Consider the following 14,948-nt stretch of genomic DNA (forward strand, 5'->3'; position numbering starts at 1 on the left):
TGAAACTTCATCTCAAAAAAAAAAAGACACAAGTAAACAATATATTGTTTAGGCATGCCTGCTTACCTGGCAGGAGCCAGCACTCTTTTTCGGATACAACCAGATAGTAAATATTTTAGGCTTTGTGAGCCATTCAGCCATACAGTCGAAATGACCCAAGTCCACTCTTGTAGCATGAAAGCAGCCACGGACAATGCATAAGTGAATGAGCATGGCTGTGTTAGACACAGAATTTAAGTGGAGCTAAGGCAAGCAGGAAAGGAAGGCAGAATTCTCAAGGGCTCATCATTCCAAGTGGTAAAATGACACATGGGAGAACAGCAGCTGTATGAGCACGGAGCTCAATGATGAGGACAAACTGGCTCAAGGATGTCCCAGAGGCTGGGAAGTGGGCCTCTGGTGGAGTGGATTTGGAAAGAAATTTAATATCTCTGCGTATTTGAAAACTTTTTTGAAAGTTCAACACATATACTGAAAAGGCTGTAAAACATGAGGACAGCCCAGTGAATTTTTACATATGTATCCACCTCTGTAAACACCACCCAGACCAAGACATAAAAATGTCTAGCATCTGGGCCGGGCTTGGTGGCTCGCTCCTGTAATCCCAGCACTTTGGGAGGCCGAGGTGGGTGGATCACCTGAGGTCAGGAGTTCGAGACAAGCCTGGCCAACATGGTGAAACCCTGTCTCTAATAAAAATACAAAAATTACCCAGGTGTGGTGGTGCACACCTGTAGTCCCAGTTACTCGGGAGGCTGAGGCATGAGAATCGCTTGAACTTGGGAGGCAGAGGTTGCAGTGAGTCCAGATTACACCACTGCACTCCAGCCTGAGCAAGAGAGTAAGACTCTGTCTCAAAAAAAAAAAAAAAAAAAAAAAAATGATAGCATCTGGAGGCCAGGCAGTGGTGACTCACACCTGTAATACCAGCATTTTGGGAGGTCGAGGTGGGAGGATTGCTTGAGCCCAGGAGTTCAAGACCAGCCTGGGGAACATAGTGAGACCCCGTCTTTACAAAAAACAAAAATAAAATAGCAAGGCATAGTGGTGCACGCTTATAGTCCCAGTTACTTGGGAGGCTGAGGCGGGAGAATTGCTTGAGCCCAGGCATTTGAGGTTATAATGAGCCACGATCAGGCCACAGCACTCCAGCGTGGGCAACAGAGCAAGACCCTATCTCTTAAAATAAAAATTTAAAAAAAAAAATTCTAACATCTGAAAGCTTTTCCTGCTCTTCCCCAACAGACTCCCCCTTCCCACTGCCCACTGTTCTGACCTCTGTGATCACTGGTTCATTTCACTGGTCATTGAAGTGCATATGAATGAAATTACACAGTATGTTCTATTTTGTGCCTGACTTCTTTCAGTCAACGTATCTGTCAGATTCATCCATGTCCTTGCATGTAGCAGTTGTTCATTTTTTGATTATATGACTATGTCACAACTTATCTGTTCTCCTTTTGTTGGACATTTGGGCTGTTTGCAATTTGGGACTGTGACATATAGCAGTTTGAACATCCGTGCACATGCCCTTTAGTAGATTTATATTGGATTAAAGAAGTAGAATCATGGGGTTCTTACCAGCAAAGCAGTGTTAGGATAATTAATGATGGTTCCGGTTGCTCCATACCCTTGCCAACATTTATATGTTGAGAAATTCTGGTGGGATATAGTGGTTTTTCACTGTGATTTAAGTTTGTATCTCCCTGGTAATTAATGAAATTTTGCTTCTTGGCCACTTAAAGGCTTTCTTTTTCATTCAAGTCTTTTGCCCATTTTTAATTGGGTTGTTGGTTCTTTCCTATTGATTTGCAAGAATCTCTATATATTCTGGAATAAAAATCTTTTATTGGTTATATTATTGAAAATATTAAGACAGTGTGATATTCACACAAGGATAGATAAAGAGGACAATAGATCAGAATAAAGTCCAGAGAAGATCGAGTCCACACATACAGTCAGCTGACTTACAACAGAAGCATCACTATGATTCAGTAGAGACAAGATCATCTTTCTAATAAATGGCACAGATCAACTGGATATCAACATGAATAAAAAGACCTTTGACCACTCCCCCTCTCCATACACAAAAATTCAATAGTGATGGATCATTATCCTAAACAATCAAGCTTCTAGAAAAAGACATAGAAACTATCTTCATGATAGTTTCTTGGGGTAAGCAAAACTCTTTGTAAACAGAACCCAGGAAATACTAATGATAGAAGATTGATAGGTCCAAAAAAAGAAGAAGATTGATAGATCAGACTTCATTCCAACTCAGAACTTCAAGCCATCAGAAGATGCCAGGAAGAGATTTTTGTTGTCACTGCTGCATTTTTTGTTCTGTTTTGAAGGGCATCCCTGTAGGTGGGCATATCATCAGTTACTTGATAGAGAAGTCCCGAGTTGTCTACCAAAACCAAGGCGAGCGGAATTTCCACATCTTCTACCAGCTGCTGGCAGGTGGTGAGGAGGAGCGCCTGGCTTTCCTGGGACTGGAGCGAGACCCCCAGCTGTATAAATACCTCTCACAGGTGGGAAGGACCAGCACCTGGCTTTGGTGACTCTTTGGACGAGGGAATCAGAGGTGTTTATACGGGCTGCTGTAGGATGTTTGAGACGTTCTATTACCATTGTGCTATGTGTCCTATTGGCTAATTTCTTGATATATGTATATATCACAAGTAATCTAACCCATCTCCTCTTGTGCCTGGCAGCTATATCACCTTGGTAAAGTAACCAATGTCTAGGCAAGTGGTTCTCATCCCTGGCTGAAACTAGAATCACCTGAAGAACCCTTTAAAAACACAAATGCCTGGGCCATACCCTCCAGAGATTCTGATTTCACTGGTCTGGGGTAGGACCTGGGCGTTAGAATTATTTTAAACGTCCTCCTGGTGATTTAGTGTACAGCCAAAGTGAGGAGCCCTGATCTGGGTGTGATAGAAACTCACCGTCCAACTATATCTAAAACCTATGCTATCTCATTCTGCTTTCAAACTACTTTTTTTTTTTTTTCTTCCTGTTTTTGGGACGGGGTCTCGCTCTGTCCTCCAGGCTAAAGTGCAGTAGCATAATATAATGGCTCATCGTAGCCTTGACCTCCTGGGCTCAAGGACTCCTCCCATCTCAGCCTTCAAAGTAGCTGGGACTACAGGCTCGAGGTACCATGCCTCATTAATTTTTGTAGTTTTTGTAGAGACAGGGTTTCTCCATGTTGTCCAGGCTGGTCTCAAACTCCTGAGCTCGAGAGATCTGCCCATCTCGGCCTCCCAAAGTGCTGCGTTTACAGGCGTGAGCCACTGTAAACTACTTTTGAAAAGATTTTTTTGGCCGGGCGCGGTGGCTCACGCCTGTAATCTCAGCACTTTGGGAGGCCGAGAAGGGTGGATCACCTGAGGTCGGCAGTTCAAGACCAGCCTGACCAACATGGAGAAACCCCGTCTCTACTAAAAATACAAAATTAGCCAGGCATGGTGGCACATGCCTGTAATCCCAGCTACTCGGGAGGCTGAGGCACGAGAATCGCTTGAACCCGGGAGGCGGAGGTTGCGGTGAGCTGAGATCGCGCCACTGCACTCCAGCCTGGGCAAAAAAGAGCGAAACTCTGTCTCAAAAAAAAAAAAAACTTTTTTCATGCTCCTGCCTTCCATCTTGACAAACGTTTGCTGCCAAATGAACACACTGTACAGTTCAGGCCATTCCTATAAGCAAGCCTAGGGTCTAGTGTTACAGAATTGACTGTCAGAAGATAACCTTGCAATATTTGTTTTTCTGCAGCCTGCACTAGCGTTCTAGAATGCCCAGATTGTATGGCACTTCTCAGTATTTGGTGTCATTAACACCTTTTTTGTCCCAACATTTTTTGATTTTTCTCTTCTCACTTGGCCTGGTTTTGAATGGAGGCCACCTTGTAGAATGTAGATGAAGGCATCATTTAAGAGAGAAAACGAGGTTTTATAAAATGAATCTCACAAAATGAGGATCAATACTTCCTAGAAATCGTGGAAGAAAAGAAGGCTTGACAAAAGTTTACTTTCAAAAATGAAGACAAGCTGGGGCATGATGGCTCAGGCCTGTAATCCCAGCACTTTTGGAAGCCAAGGTGGGAGGATGGCTTGAGTTCAGGAGTTTAAGACCAGCCTGGGCAATGTAGCAAGACCCCGTCTCTAAATGTGTTTTAAAAATAGAAATGAAAAATGAAGCTAAATAATGAAAGAATCTCATAATCTAATTTTATACTAATCAAACTCTGAACTAATTACTAAAACAAAGAAGACATCAAACGTGATTTTTTTTTTCTTTTTGGAGGGTTTAATTTTCCGGACAAAGCTGTATGTCACATCATGTTTGTATTCCCATAGCATGATCAGAAAGGGTCAATTTATAAAAATATTTGAAGGCTTCATCCATTTTCCCAAGGGCTTCTCTAACCCTTTGATAAATAATTCCCTTGTAGAATATATCATGCCTTTATTCTTGTAGATTTTTTTCTGGCCGCATTAATTCAACTAGATCCATATACGTTAGGGGCTTTGGAAATGGGTCTAGCAATTTGCCACTATTATTTAAAACCAATTTCATGATCTCTCATAACTTTGGTAAACTTTATGGTTTCACTTGGCAGTATATTTGCACTGCTTCCAAACCAACAGGTTTTGGAGAGGGACTGATTTGCACAGGCCCATCCCTTCGGGGACAGGAGCAGATGTTGCTGGTTGTGCTGGGAAGGTTTGTGAGGTTGCCAATTTTATATCGGCCACTTCACTAAGAAATATTTTCATGGTATGACACATCTGATTTCCCCCATGCAATGAAGAAATCTTTTAAGAAAACAGATCTTCAGATAATTAGGAAACTGGGAACACCCTGTACCACAAAAGCAAAATAATAAAAAACATTTTCCTAGAACGTTTTCTCTTTAAATCAGTCTGTTATTTAAAAGACAACCTCTGGAGTTCGTGGGGAAAATCTCTGCTTGTGATGATTTTCACAAAACCTCTGTTACTCTAAATGCCAGCCTTTTATTTCCTTGCGGGAAAGCCTTCTTTCATCTGGTCCTGCAGTGATATTTTTGCTGGAGATCTCTAAGTGAGTCAAGAGTTTCTGCTTTCAAGCACTGTAATATCACTGCATATTTCAGCAGATATTTCCTGAGACAAACGGCTTCAATTCATTTAGCAAAAATGATAAGAAAACTATGTTTAAAAGCACGTACAAAAAGATATACCACTTACATGTAACTTGGAATGTTTTCCCAGAACAGAGATTTTTAAATAAAATTCCAAATAAATTTGGGGAAAAAAGCAACAGTTGTCAGATCATTACATGCTAGACAATTAGAGAAAAATCTATCTTTTATTTGCAATTCAGTACATTATAGGACTAGCTTTTGCATCTTCAGAGAGGAATAGACATGCTAATTGCCCTGATAAAAATGACATTAAGTAACTCAAACTTTTTGTCAACAGGGTCATTGTGCCAAAGAGTCATCCGTTAATGATAAGAATGACTGGAAAACTGTTTCCAATGCCTTTTCTGTCATTGATTTTACTGAAGCTGACCTCGAGGTATGTGCTCTTGCAGCAGAACTGATAGTTTCCTCTGGGACTGAGGAAACATTCCTGATTTCTTGGTGTTTGCATAATACAGTGGCCAGATTCAACAAATAAAAATACAGGATGCAGCTGGATGCGATAGCTCACACCTGTAATTCCAGCATTTTGGGAGGCCGAGGCAGGCGGATCATTTGAGGTCAGGAGTTTGAGACCAGCCTGTCCAACATGGTGAAACCCTGTCTCTACTTAAAAAGTACAAAAATTAGCTGGGCGTGGTGGCGGGTGCCTGTAATCCCAGCTACTCTAGAGGCTGAGGCAGGAAAATCGCTTGAATCCGGGAGGCAGAGGTTGCAGTGAGCAGAGATTGTGCCACTGCACTCCAGCCTGGGCGACATGAGTGAGACTGCATCTCAAAAACACAAAAACAAAAGCAAAAATACAGGATGCCTTGTTACATATGAATTTCAGATAAACAGTGAAGAATTTTTTAGTATGATCATGTTCCAATTATTGCATGTGGACAAACTTGTACTAAAAAAAATAAGTTTGAAATTCAAATATTAACTGTGGGTTCTTTTATCTGGCAACCCTAAGTTTTCCTAATATTGTGTGCAAGGAGGAGGAGTAGGTTTTTTTCTCCCGTAAAGTAAGTCCAGTCTCAACAATTTAGATGCCATAGAATTACAAGACTCTCATTCATTGAGGCTTCTGTTTTGGCGCGAACTGGAACAAACAGTAGAATTTATAAATACTTCGTTTTTACATATTTTTGTCTTTTTTTTTTTTTTTTCATTTTGATTGTTAAACTATCAGTCTTTCAAGGGCCAGGATGTAATTTTAAAACCTCTATATTTGAGGCCAGATGCAGTGGCTCATACCTGTAATCCTGATGCTTTAGGATGCTGAGGTGGAGAAGTCACCTGAGGCTAGGAGTTTGAGACTAGCCTGGGGAACATAGGCTGCCTCTACAAAAAAATTTTAAAAATTAGCCAGGCATGGTGGTGCATGCCTGTAGTCCCAGCCACTTAGGAGGCTGAGGTGGGAGGATTGCTTGAGCCCAGGAGGTTGAGACTGTAGTGAGCTATGATGGCACCATTGCATTCCAGCCTGGGTGACAGAGCAAGACCCTGTCTCTAAAAGGATAGATGGGCCAGGTGCGGTGGCTCACGCCTGTAATCCCAGCACTTTGGGAAGCTGAGACGGGCAGATCACAAGATCAGGAGATCAAGACCATCGTGGCTAACACGATGAAACCCTGTCTCTACTAAAAATACACAAAATTAGCCGAGTGTGGTGGCGGGCACGTGTAGTCCCAGCTACTTGGGAGGCTGAGGCAGGAGAACGGCCTGAACCTGGGAGGTGGAGCTTGCAGTGAGCAGAGATTGTGCCACTGCACTCCAGACTGGGCAACAGAGGGAGACTCCGTCTCAAAAAAAAAAAAAAAGGATAGATGGATGGATAGATAGATCGATAATGTTATTTGAAAAATGGGTTCATTAGGTTTATTTTAGACAGTATTGTATAAATTTTTTTTTTCCTCTTTTGCGACGGAGTCTTGCTCTGTTGCCAGGCTGGAGTACAAAGGCGTGGTCTCAGCTCACTGCAACCTCCGCCTCCCAGGTTCAAGCAATTCTCCTGCCTCAGCCTCCCGAGTAGCTGAGACTGCAGGCACTCACCACCACACCCAGCTAATTTTTTATTTTTAGTAGAGACAGGGTTTCACCATGTTGGCCAGATGGTCTCGAGCTCTTGACCTTGTGATCCGCCCGCCTCGGCCTCCCAAAGTGCTGGGATTACAGGCGTGAGCCACCGTGCCCGGTCATAAAATATTTTATACAAGTAGTTTATTTTATGAAAAATGCATTTATGTATTTGTCGTTGTTATATGGAAATAAAGTGTTTCATGCTGGACATTGAGTAAGGCTGTTTCACTCTTCCCTTAGCACCCAAAGTGAATAACAGGGCCGGTTTCTGGGGAAGGGGGAGGGCTTGGTTCTGTGAGCTCAGGTGTGGAATTGGGACAGGGGCATTTTTCCTTTGGGTGTCTCCACTATGTGTATCAATTAGGTAGCCACCGTTCTCTTTCCCTGTCCTGATCTCCTGTCTCTGAACACTTCCCATGTTCCCAGAATCTCTTTGGAATTATTGCCAGTGTCTTACACCTGGGGAACATTGGTTTTGAAGAAGATGACCAAGGCTGTGCCACTATCCCAGACACCCATGAGATCAAGTGGATAGCCAAGGTGATGTTCCTGTTTCGGAGAGGATAGAGGGAGGGGGAGGGGTGGGAGAGGAGAGCAAGGCCGCTGGGTGCCCACAGTTAGGCCCAAATGTCTGGTGCCATGCTCTTTTGGCTGGTACTGGTTAGGAGGTTTAAATAGTGGGGGTTTGAAGGAGAGGGCGGGAGTGAAAGCCAGTTGGTTGAGGGAGCTATTGTGGTCTGTTTTGTACTAAAGCACAGTGATCATTCTGGGCAGATAACCCTGGGCCTGGATACTCCATGAACTCTTTATAAGTTAGTGAGTAGGCTGGGCACAATGGCTCGTACCTGTGATCCCAGGGCTTTGGGAAGCCAAGGCAGGAGGATCGCTTGAGGCCAGAAATTCAAGGCTGCAGTGAGCCACGATCATGCCCACTGCACTCCAGCCTGGGCAACATAGTGAGACCCTGTCTCTAAAAAAAAAGAAATTAGCTGTGAATGGTGGCACACACCTGAAGTCCCAGCTACTCAGGAGGCTGAGGTGGGAGGATCACTTCAGCCTGGTAGGCAGAGGTTGCAGTGAGCAGAGATCGTGCCACTGGACTCCAGCCTGGGTGACAGAATGAGACCCTGTCTCAAAAAAAGTTACAGTGAGCTATGATTGTGCCACCACATTCCCACCTGGCAACGGAGCCATACCTTGTCTCTAAAAAAATAATAAAAAGCAAGTAAAACTGCGTCACTGAATAGCACTTTGGATTTCTTTTATATGCAGCTCCTGGGAGTCCACCCAGCAGACCTTCTGGAAGCTCTCACCCACAGAAAAATTGAAGCCAAAACTGAGGAGGTAAAAATGGCTCTAGGTGGAAATGTGCCGGCCCTCCCTGCTGCTGCTGCCTCCCTCCAATAGCAGCAGGGTGGTGGCCTCAGGGGAGGCCAAACCTTTGATCCTAGTTCACCAGGCCCTGCGTGGTCCAGCTCCTGTGGGGTCTCCTGCCTCATCCTCCCCCATCACCATCACCACCGCCACACCAATGCTAGCAAGCCATGCCTCATACTCCCTATGTCCTCCCTCCACAGGAGTCTTTGCACATGTTGTTCCGTCTGCTGGAACACTGTTCCCGATGCTTCATCTAGTTAACTCCTCTTCATCTTTCATTTCCTGGGGGTCACTTCCTCAAGGAGCCTTCTCTGATCCTCCCACCTCTACCTCAAAGCACCATATGCATCTCCTTGTAGCACTTTCAACATGACTGTGTGATTCTTTGAATGTCTCTCCCTCCCTCCCTACCCCCAAATGAACTGTGAGCCCATGAAGGTCAGGACTGCATGTCTGGGTTACAGCTGTATCTTGGCAGCCCAGCACAGTGCCTGGCACACATGGGCACTCAAGAAAGAGCCATCGTATGAACCAAAGGCAAGAGTAGCATCCTCCCAGCATGTATGCTTTGCCAGTCATCATTAAACACTAGTTCAAGACTGTGTGTGGTGGCTTATACCTGTAATCACTTTGGGAGGCTGCAGTGGGAGGATTGCTTGAGCCCAGGAATTTGAGATCAGCCTGGGCAACATGGCTAGACCTCATTTCTACAAAAAAAAAAAAAAATCGGGGCATGGTGGTGGACACCTGTAGTCCCAGCTACTGCATTCCAGACTGGGCAGCAGAGAGAGATCCTGTCCCTTTATTTATTTGTTGTTGTTGTTGTTGTTGTTAAGAAAAAAAGACCTGTAATCCCAGCACTTTGGGAGGCCAAGGCGGGCGGATCACAAGGTCAGGAGATCGAGACCATCCTGGCTAATACAGTGAAACCCCGTCTCTACTACAAATACAAAAAATTAGCTGGGAGAGGTGGTGGGCGCCTGTAGTCCCAGCTACTCAGGAGGCTGAGGCGGGAGAATGGCGTGAACCCGGGAGGTGGAGCTTGCAGTGAGCCGAGATCGCGCCACTGCACTCCAGCCTGGGCGACAGAGTCAGACTCCATCTCAAAAAAAAAAAAAAAGACTTCTTTGAACACTCTGGGGGCTTCTTTATTCCACCTATAATGATGCACCTTGTCATTCTTTTCAGGTGATCTGCCCATTGACACTAGAACTCTCTGTCTACGCTAGAGATGCAATGGCGAAAGCTGTTTATGGACGAACGTTTACTTGGCTGGTCAACAAAATCAATTCCTCCTTAGTTAACAAGGTTGGTCAATGCATTTTGGGTACCTTGCTCTTGCTAACATGGTGATGTTTTATAATCATCATTTCTTTAAAGAATTTGGGAGGGAGAATGAACTGTGGACGCCTCATAGGCAGGGCTGGTGTCTTTCCCTAATCACATTTCCAGTGTCTCACATACAGTATGATTGCATGCCGAATGACTTACACAGTGTAAGTCCCAAAGTGTGCTATGCATAGCGCCTGTGGTATGCCAGATAGCTTCACGTGTACACAGAAAGTTTTTATTTTTAATTTTTATTTTTAGAGACAAGATCTTGCTCTGTCACTCAGGCTGGAGTGCAGTGGTGCAATTGCAACCTCCAGCTCCTGGGCTCAAACAATCCTCCTGCCTCAGCCTCCCAAATAGCTGGAACTACAGTTGCATGCCACCATGCCCGGATAAGTTTTAAAATGTTTTTCATAGAGATGAGGTCTTGGTGTGTTGTCCAGGCTGGTTTCAAACACCCATGCTCAAGCCATCTTCCCACTGCTGCCTTCCAAAGTGCTCGGATTGCAGGCATGAACCACCGCAAATCTTCACATTTCAACAGCAATATATTCACCTGACATTTAAAAATTTCAACAGAAGCGTATTTTAACATATTTGAGAAAAAATATAGCTCTTCAAACTCACACTTCAGTCACATTTCCTTTTCAAGTGGAATTAAATATAAAAGGGATTTAATCCACGCTAAAAATTAAGGAAATGATAAATGGATGGGGAGGGGATATGTGGATGTGACAAAATTCATGGAGGTAGGACACAAAAGATGATTTTGGAAGAAGCGACTTAGGGCACTCATACAGAGTATTTAATTGTGTCCCTTTAAAACTAAATAAATACATTATCTTTTTTTTTTTTTTTTTTTTTTTTGAGACAGAGTCCCACTTCGTCGTCCAGGCTGGAGTGCAGTGGCACAATCTTGGCTCACTGCAACCTCCACATCTGGGGTACAAGTGATTCTTGTGCCTCAGCCTCCTGAGTAGCTGGGATTACAGGTGCACACCACGATGCCCGGCTAATTTTTGTAATTTTTTAGTAGAGATGGAATTTCACCATGTTGGCCAGACTGGTCTCAAACTCCTGGCCACAAGTGATCCGCCTGCCTCAGCCTAAAAGTGCTGGGATTGCAGGCGTGAGCCACCACACCCAGCCTGAAATAAATACATTATCTTTGAATACTCACCGTGGCCTGAGGGTACTTAGTCCTCTTACTTGGATAGGCATCTTCTTATCTGTCTAGGTCCTTTTCTCCTTCTTATTTTTCTTCATCGTTGTCGTCGTCGTCGTCTTCTTCTTTTTTTTTTTTTTTTGGATTGTACATGGGCTTGGGAGGCTGAGGAGAGCTGAAGCAAAGAAGTGAATCAGAAGGGGAAGGTCTCACTCCACAGGTGATGGCTATGGAAGCCGCAGTGGGATCTGAGCAGGCAGGAGCAGCAGGCTGGGGAAATTACTTCCACCCAAAGGTTCTGTATTGTTGGAGAAAGAGGAGACATGAGCTTTAGCGCCAAGTCCCAGTTTGGGGGAGCAGCAACAGAGTTTTGAGTAGCACAAAGGAAAAGACCTAAGTATGAATGGAGTGTATTATTTTGACCAGGATTTCACCAGGAAAACTGTAATTGGATTACTGGACATCTACGGGTTTGAAGTCTTTGACAAGAATGGGTACGTTTTGTCATTACCTCCCTACCTGTCTTTTGCCCTTTTTTAAGGTTTCAGTCGAGATTTAAATCATTCGCTAATGTTACTAGATTGATTTTCCTGTCCCCAGAAAATCTCTAGATTTACATAGTTTCTAATTTACAGACCATCCTAGATGTCAACTAACCATAAAAATGCAAATATATTCTCACTTGACTCTTCTGATTTATTTAGTAAATTATTTTATTAATAAGGACTTTGTTTTTTCTTTATTAAAAAGCATCCCTAAAAAGATTATAATTTTTAAAAAATTGTTCTCTTCATGTAACTTTAGTTATTTAAATCTTTTGTATCTTTAGTTTTGAACAGTTCTGTATAAATTACTGCAATGAGAAACTCCAGCAACTGTTAATTGAGAGGACTCTAAAAGCAGAACAGGCAGAATATGAAATGGAAGGCATAGAGGTAAACATTTTGATGTTTTCTCCTCATCTGATTTCTTAATCTAGCTGAAGATTTTTAAAATTATTATTATTATTATTATTATTTTTTTTTTTTTTAAGACAAGGTCTTACTCTATCACCCAGGCTGGAGTACAGTGGCACAATCATGGCTTGTTGCAACCTCCACCTCCTGGGCTCAAGTGATCCTCCTGCCTCAGCCTTCTAAGTAGCTGGGACCACAGGCACATGCCACCATGCCTGGCTAATTATTTTATTTTTTGTAGAGACAAGGTCTCTCTATGTTGCCCAGGCTGGTCTCGAACTCCTGGACTCAAGTGATCTTCCTGCCTCGACCTCCCAAAGTACTGGGATTACAGGTGTGAGCCACTGTGCCCAACCACTGAAGACATTTAATTGAAATATTATTTCATTGGAGATTTTCCTAATTAGTACTGAGGATTAATTTTTAGCCCTTCTCTGCTTATTTCCTGAGAAATTATTTTGATATTCAGAAAATATAATTTGTTTAAGGTTGAATATAAAAACTAGATTTTGAAAAAAGATGTCTTAGAAAACCAATTTAAAACCAACTTTTACGTTCATCTAAATATTTCTTGAAGAATTAATTTCTCTTTGTCATTTTAGTGGGAGCCAATTAAATATTTCAACAACAAGATCATCTGTGATTTGGTAGAAGAGCGACATAAAGGAATCATATCCATTCTGGTGAGAAAAATTAATGTTGCATTACAGCCTATTCACCCGGCATTTACAACTCTTGGAAGAACTTTGTCCCAGGCTTAAAAAGGGTTGAGCCGGGCCGGGTGCGGTGGCTCACGCCTGTAATCACAACACTTTGGGAGGCCGAGGCAGGTGGATCACCTGAGGTTAGGAGTTAGAGAGCAGCCTGACTAATATGGTGAAACCCTGTCTCTACTAAAAATACAAAAATTAGCCGGGCATGGTGGCGTATACCTGTAGTCCCAGCTACTTGGGAGGCTGAAACAGGAGAATTGCTTGAACCCGGGAAGCAGAGGTTGCAGTGAGCCGAGATCACACCACTGTACTCCAGCCTGGGCGACAGAGCGAGACTCCATCTCAGAAAAAAAGGTTGAGCCAGGGTGGTCTCTAACTCCTGGGCTCAAGCAATCCTCCCACATCAGCCTCCTGAGTAGCTGGAACTGCAGAGGTATACCACCACACCTGGCTAAATTTTAAATTTTTTGTAGAGAAAGGGTTTCACCATGCGGCCTAGGCTGGTCTCAAACTCCTGGGCTCAAGTCAGCCTCCCACCTTGGCCTGTCAAAATGCCGGGATTATAGATGTGAACCGCTTCACTCAACCACACCTGTAATTTTTAAGATGCCAACTAAATGGTATCATTCTTGAGGATGAAAAATAGGAAATAGAAAGATGAACTGAAGAAATATGAAAGCTTCGACTCAACTGGTTTTATACTTTCTTTCCATGAGGGCTTTTCTTCCACAACAAGAGTCTGTACACATGGTAATCGTGGTCAGCGATAACTGGTTTAGAGAAGATGAGGTTGGCATTAAGCTTGGTCATAGTAGCTGTGGAGTATCCTTGGGAAGACTTTGAGTCAGATGGTGGGAGAGTTGCCTTTTCATGGGATATTCAGGCCCTCTGGTTCCATGGTCCCCTTCTCAAATCTTAGAAGCCAAACACATGGATAAGCCCCTTTCTTCCCCCAGAATGTTCACCTGCACTTATATGAAATGACAGTCTTTTAGTCCAGTACTTTCTGCTCCAGCTGGTGAAAGCACTTAAACTTGGCATTGATGGAGTGTGGTGCTGTGGATTGAGGCTTCTCTTTCTCTTTTGAAGGATGAAGAATGCATTCGGCCTGGTCCTGCTACAGACTTGAGTTTCCTGGAGAAATTGGAAGAGAAAGTGGGCAAACATGCACACTTCGAAACGTACATACTCTATTTGACTAGATTTTGCATGGGGGAAGATCATTGTATCTCCATTTTTTTTAGTATTTGGATAATGTTCTTCAAGAGAACAACTACTTCATACATAAAAATATCTTTATGATGTACCACTCATAGATGTGCCAGCCCTTTGTTAGTAGAAATTAAGTGAATTACAAGTTTTTGTTTGTTTGTTTGTTTTTTGAGACGTGGTCTTAGTCTGTCACCTAGGCTGGAGTGCAGTGGCATGATCACGACTCACTGCAGCCTCAGCCTCCCAGGCTCAAGTGATCCTCCAACCTCAGCCTCCCAAGAAGCCGGGACGACAAACATACACCTCCATGCCTGGCTAATTTTTATATTTTTTGTAGAGACAGGGTTTTTTATTGTTGTTATTATTATTGTCATTATTATTATTAGAGACAGAGTCTTGCTCTGTTGCCCAGACTGAGTGTAGTAGGGCGATCTTGGCTCACTGCAACCTTCACCTCCCAGGTTCACGCAATTCTTCTGCCTCAGCCTTGCAAGTAGCTAGGACTACAGACGTGTGCTAGTAGAGATGAGGTTTCACCATGTTAGCCAGGCTGGTCTCGAACTCCTGACCTCAAGTGACCTGCCCACCTCAGTCTCCCAAAGTGCTGGGATTACAGAAGTGAGCTACCGTACCTGGCCCCAAGACCAGATGAATGCTCCTGCGTTTGTGTTTCCCCTGCTACAAGATGGGGTTATTAATATACCTACCATCCAGTTTTGTAAATGATGCCATAAATTGCCTGGGTGCAATTTCTGGCCATGATAAAGACTTAGTAAATGGTGATGGCTTTCTCAGACCTGTTGTAGAATACTGGAAGGATAAGTAAATGAAATTGCAAAGGATAAGCACATGAAATTGTATAGTGAATCAAGAATGGAAAAATAAATTGGGGTACATTCACAAATGGAATAATATATCACTGTGCAATGAAT

The 14,948-nt window shown here is 43.3% G+C and overlaps 1 protein-coding gene across 1 annotated transcript in view; it reads left to right on the top strand.

Annotated features, from left to right (window-relative positions):
* The window catches only part of MYO1H (myosin IH), a 59,539-nt gene that overhangs the window by 11,429 nt on the left and 33,162 nt on the right, over positions 1 to 14,948 (top strand). The window contains exons 5-13 of the mRNA XM_025402758.1: positions 2,355 to 2,534; positions 5,472 to 5,570; positions 7,688 to 7,801; positions 8,534 to 8,605; positions 9,827 to 9,946; positions 11,562 to 11,629; positions 11,965 to 12,070; positions 12,694 to 12,774; positions 13,894 to 13,985. Coding sequence (XP_025258543.1) covers positions 2,355 to 2,534; positions 5,472 to 5,570; positions 7,688 to 7,801; positions 8,534 to 8,605; positions 9,827 to 9,946; positions 11,562 to 11,629; positions 11,965 to 12,070; positions 12,694 to 12,774; positions 13,894 to 13,985 — 932 coding nt within the window. The remainder of the gene's footprint in view (positions 1 to 2,354; positions 2,535 to 5,471; positions 5,571 to 7,687; positions 7,802 to 8,533; positions 8,606 to 9,826; positions 9,947 to 11,561; positions 11,630 to 11,964; positions 12,071 to 12,693; positions 12,775 to 13,893; positions 13,986 to 14,948) is intronic.

This window comes from Theropithecus gelada, chromosome 11, assembly GCF_003255815.1.
Source record: "Theropithecus gelada isolate Dixy chromosome 11, Tgel_1.0, whole genome shotgun sequence".
Lineage (NCBI taxonomy): Eukaryota > Metazoa > Chordata > Mammalia > Primates > Cercopithecidae > Theropithecus > Theropithecus gelada.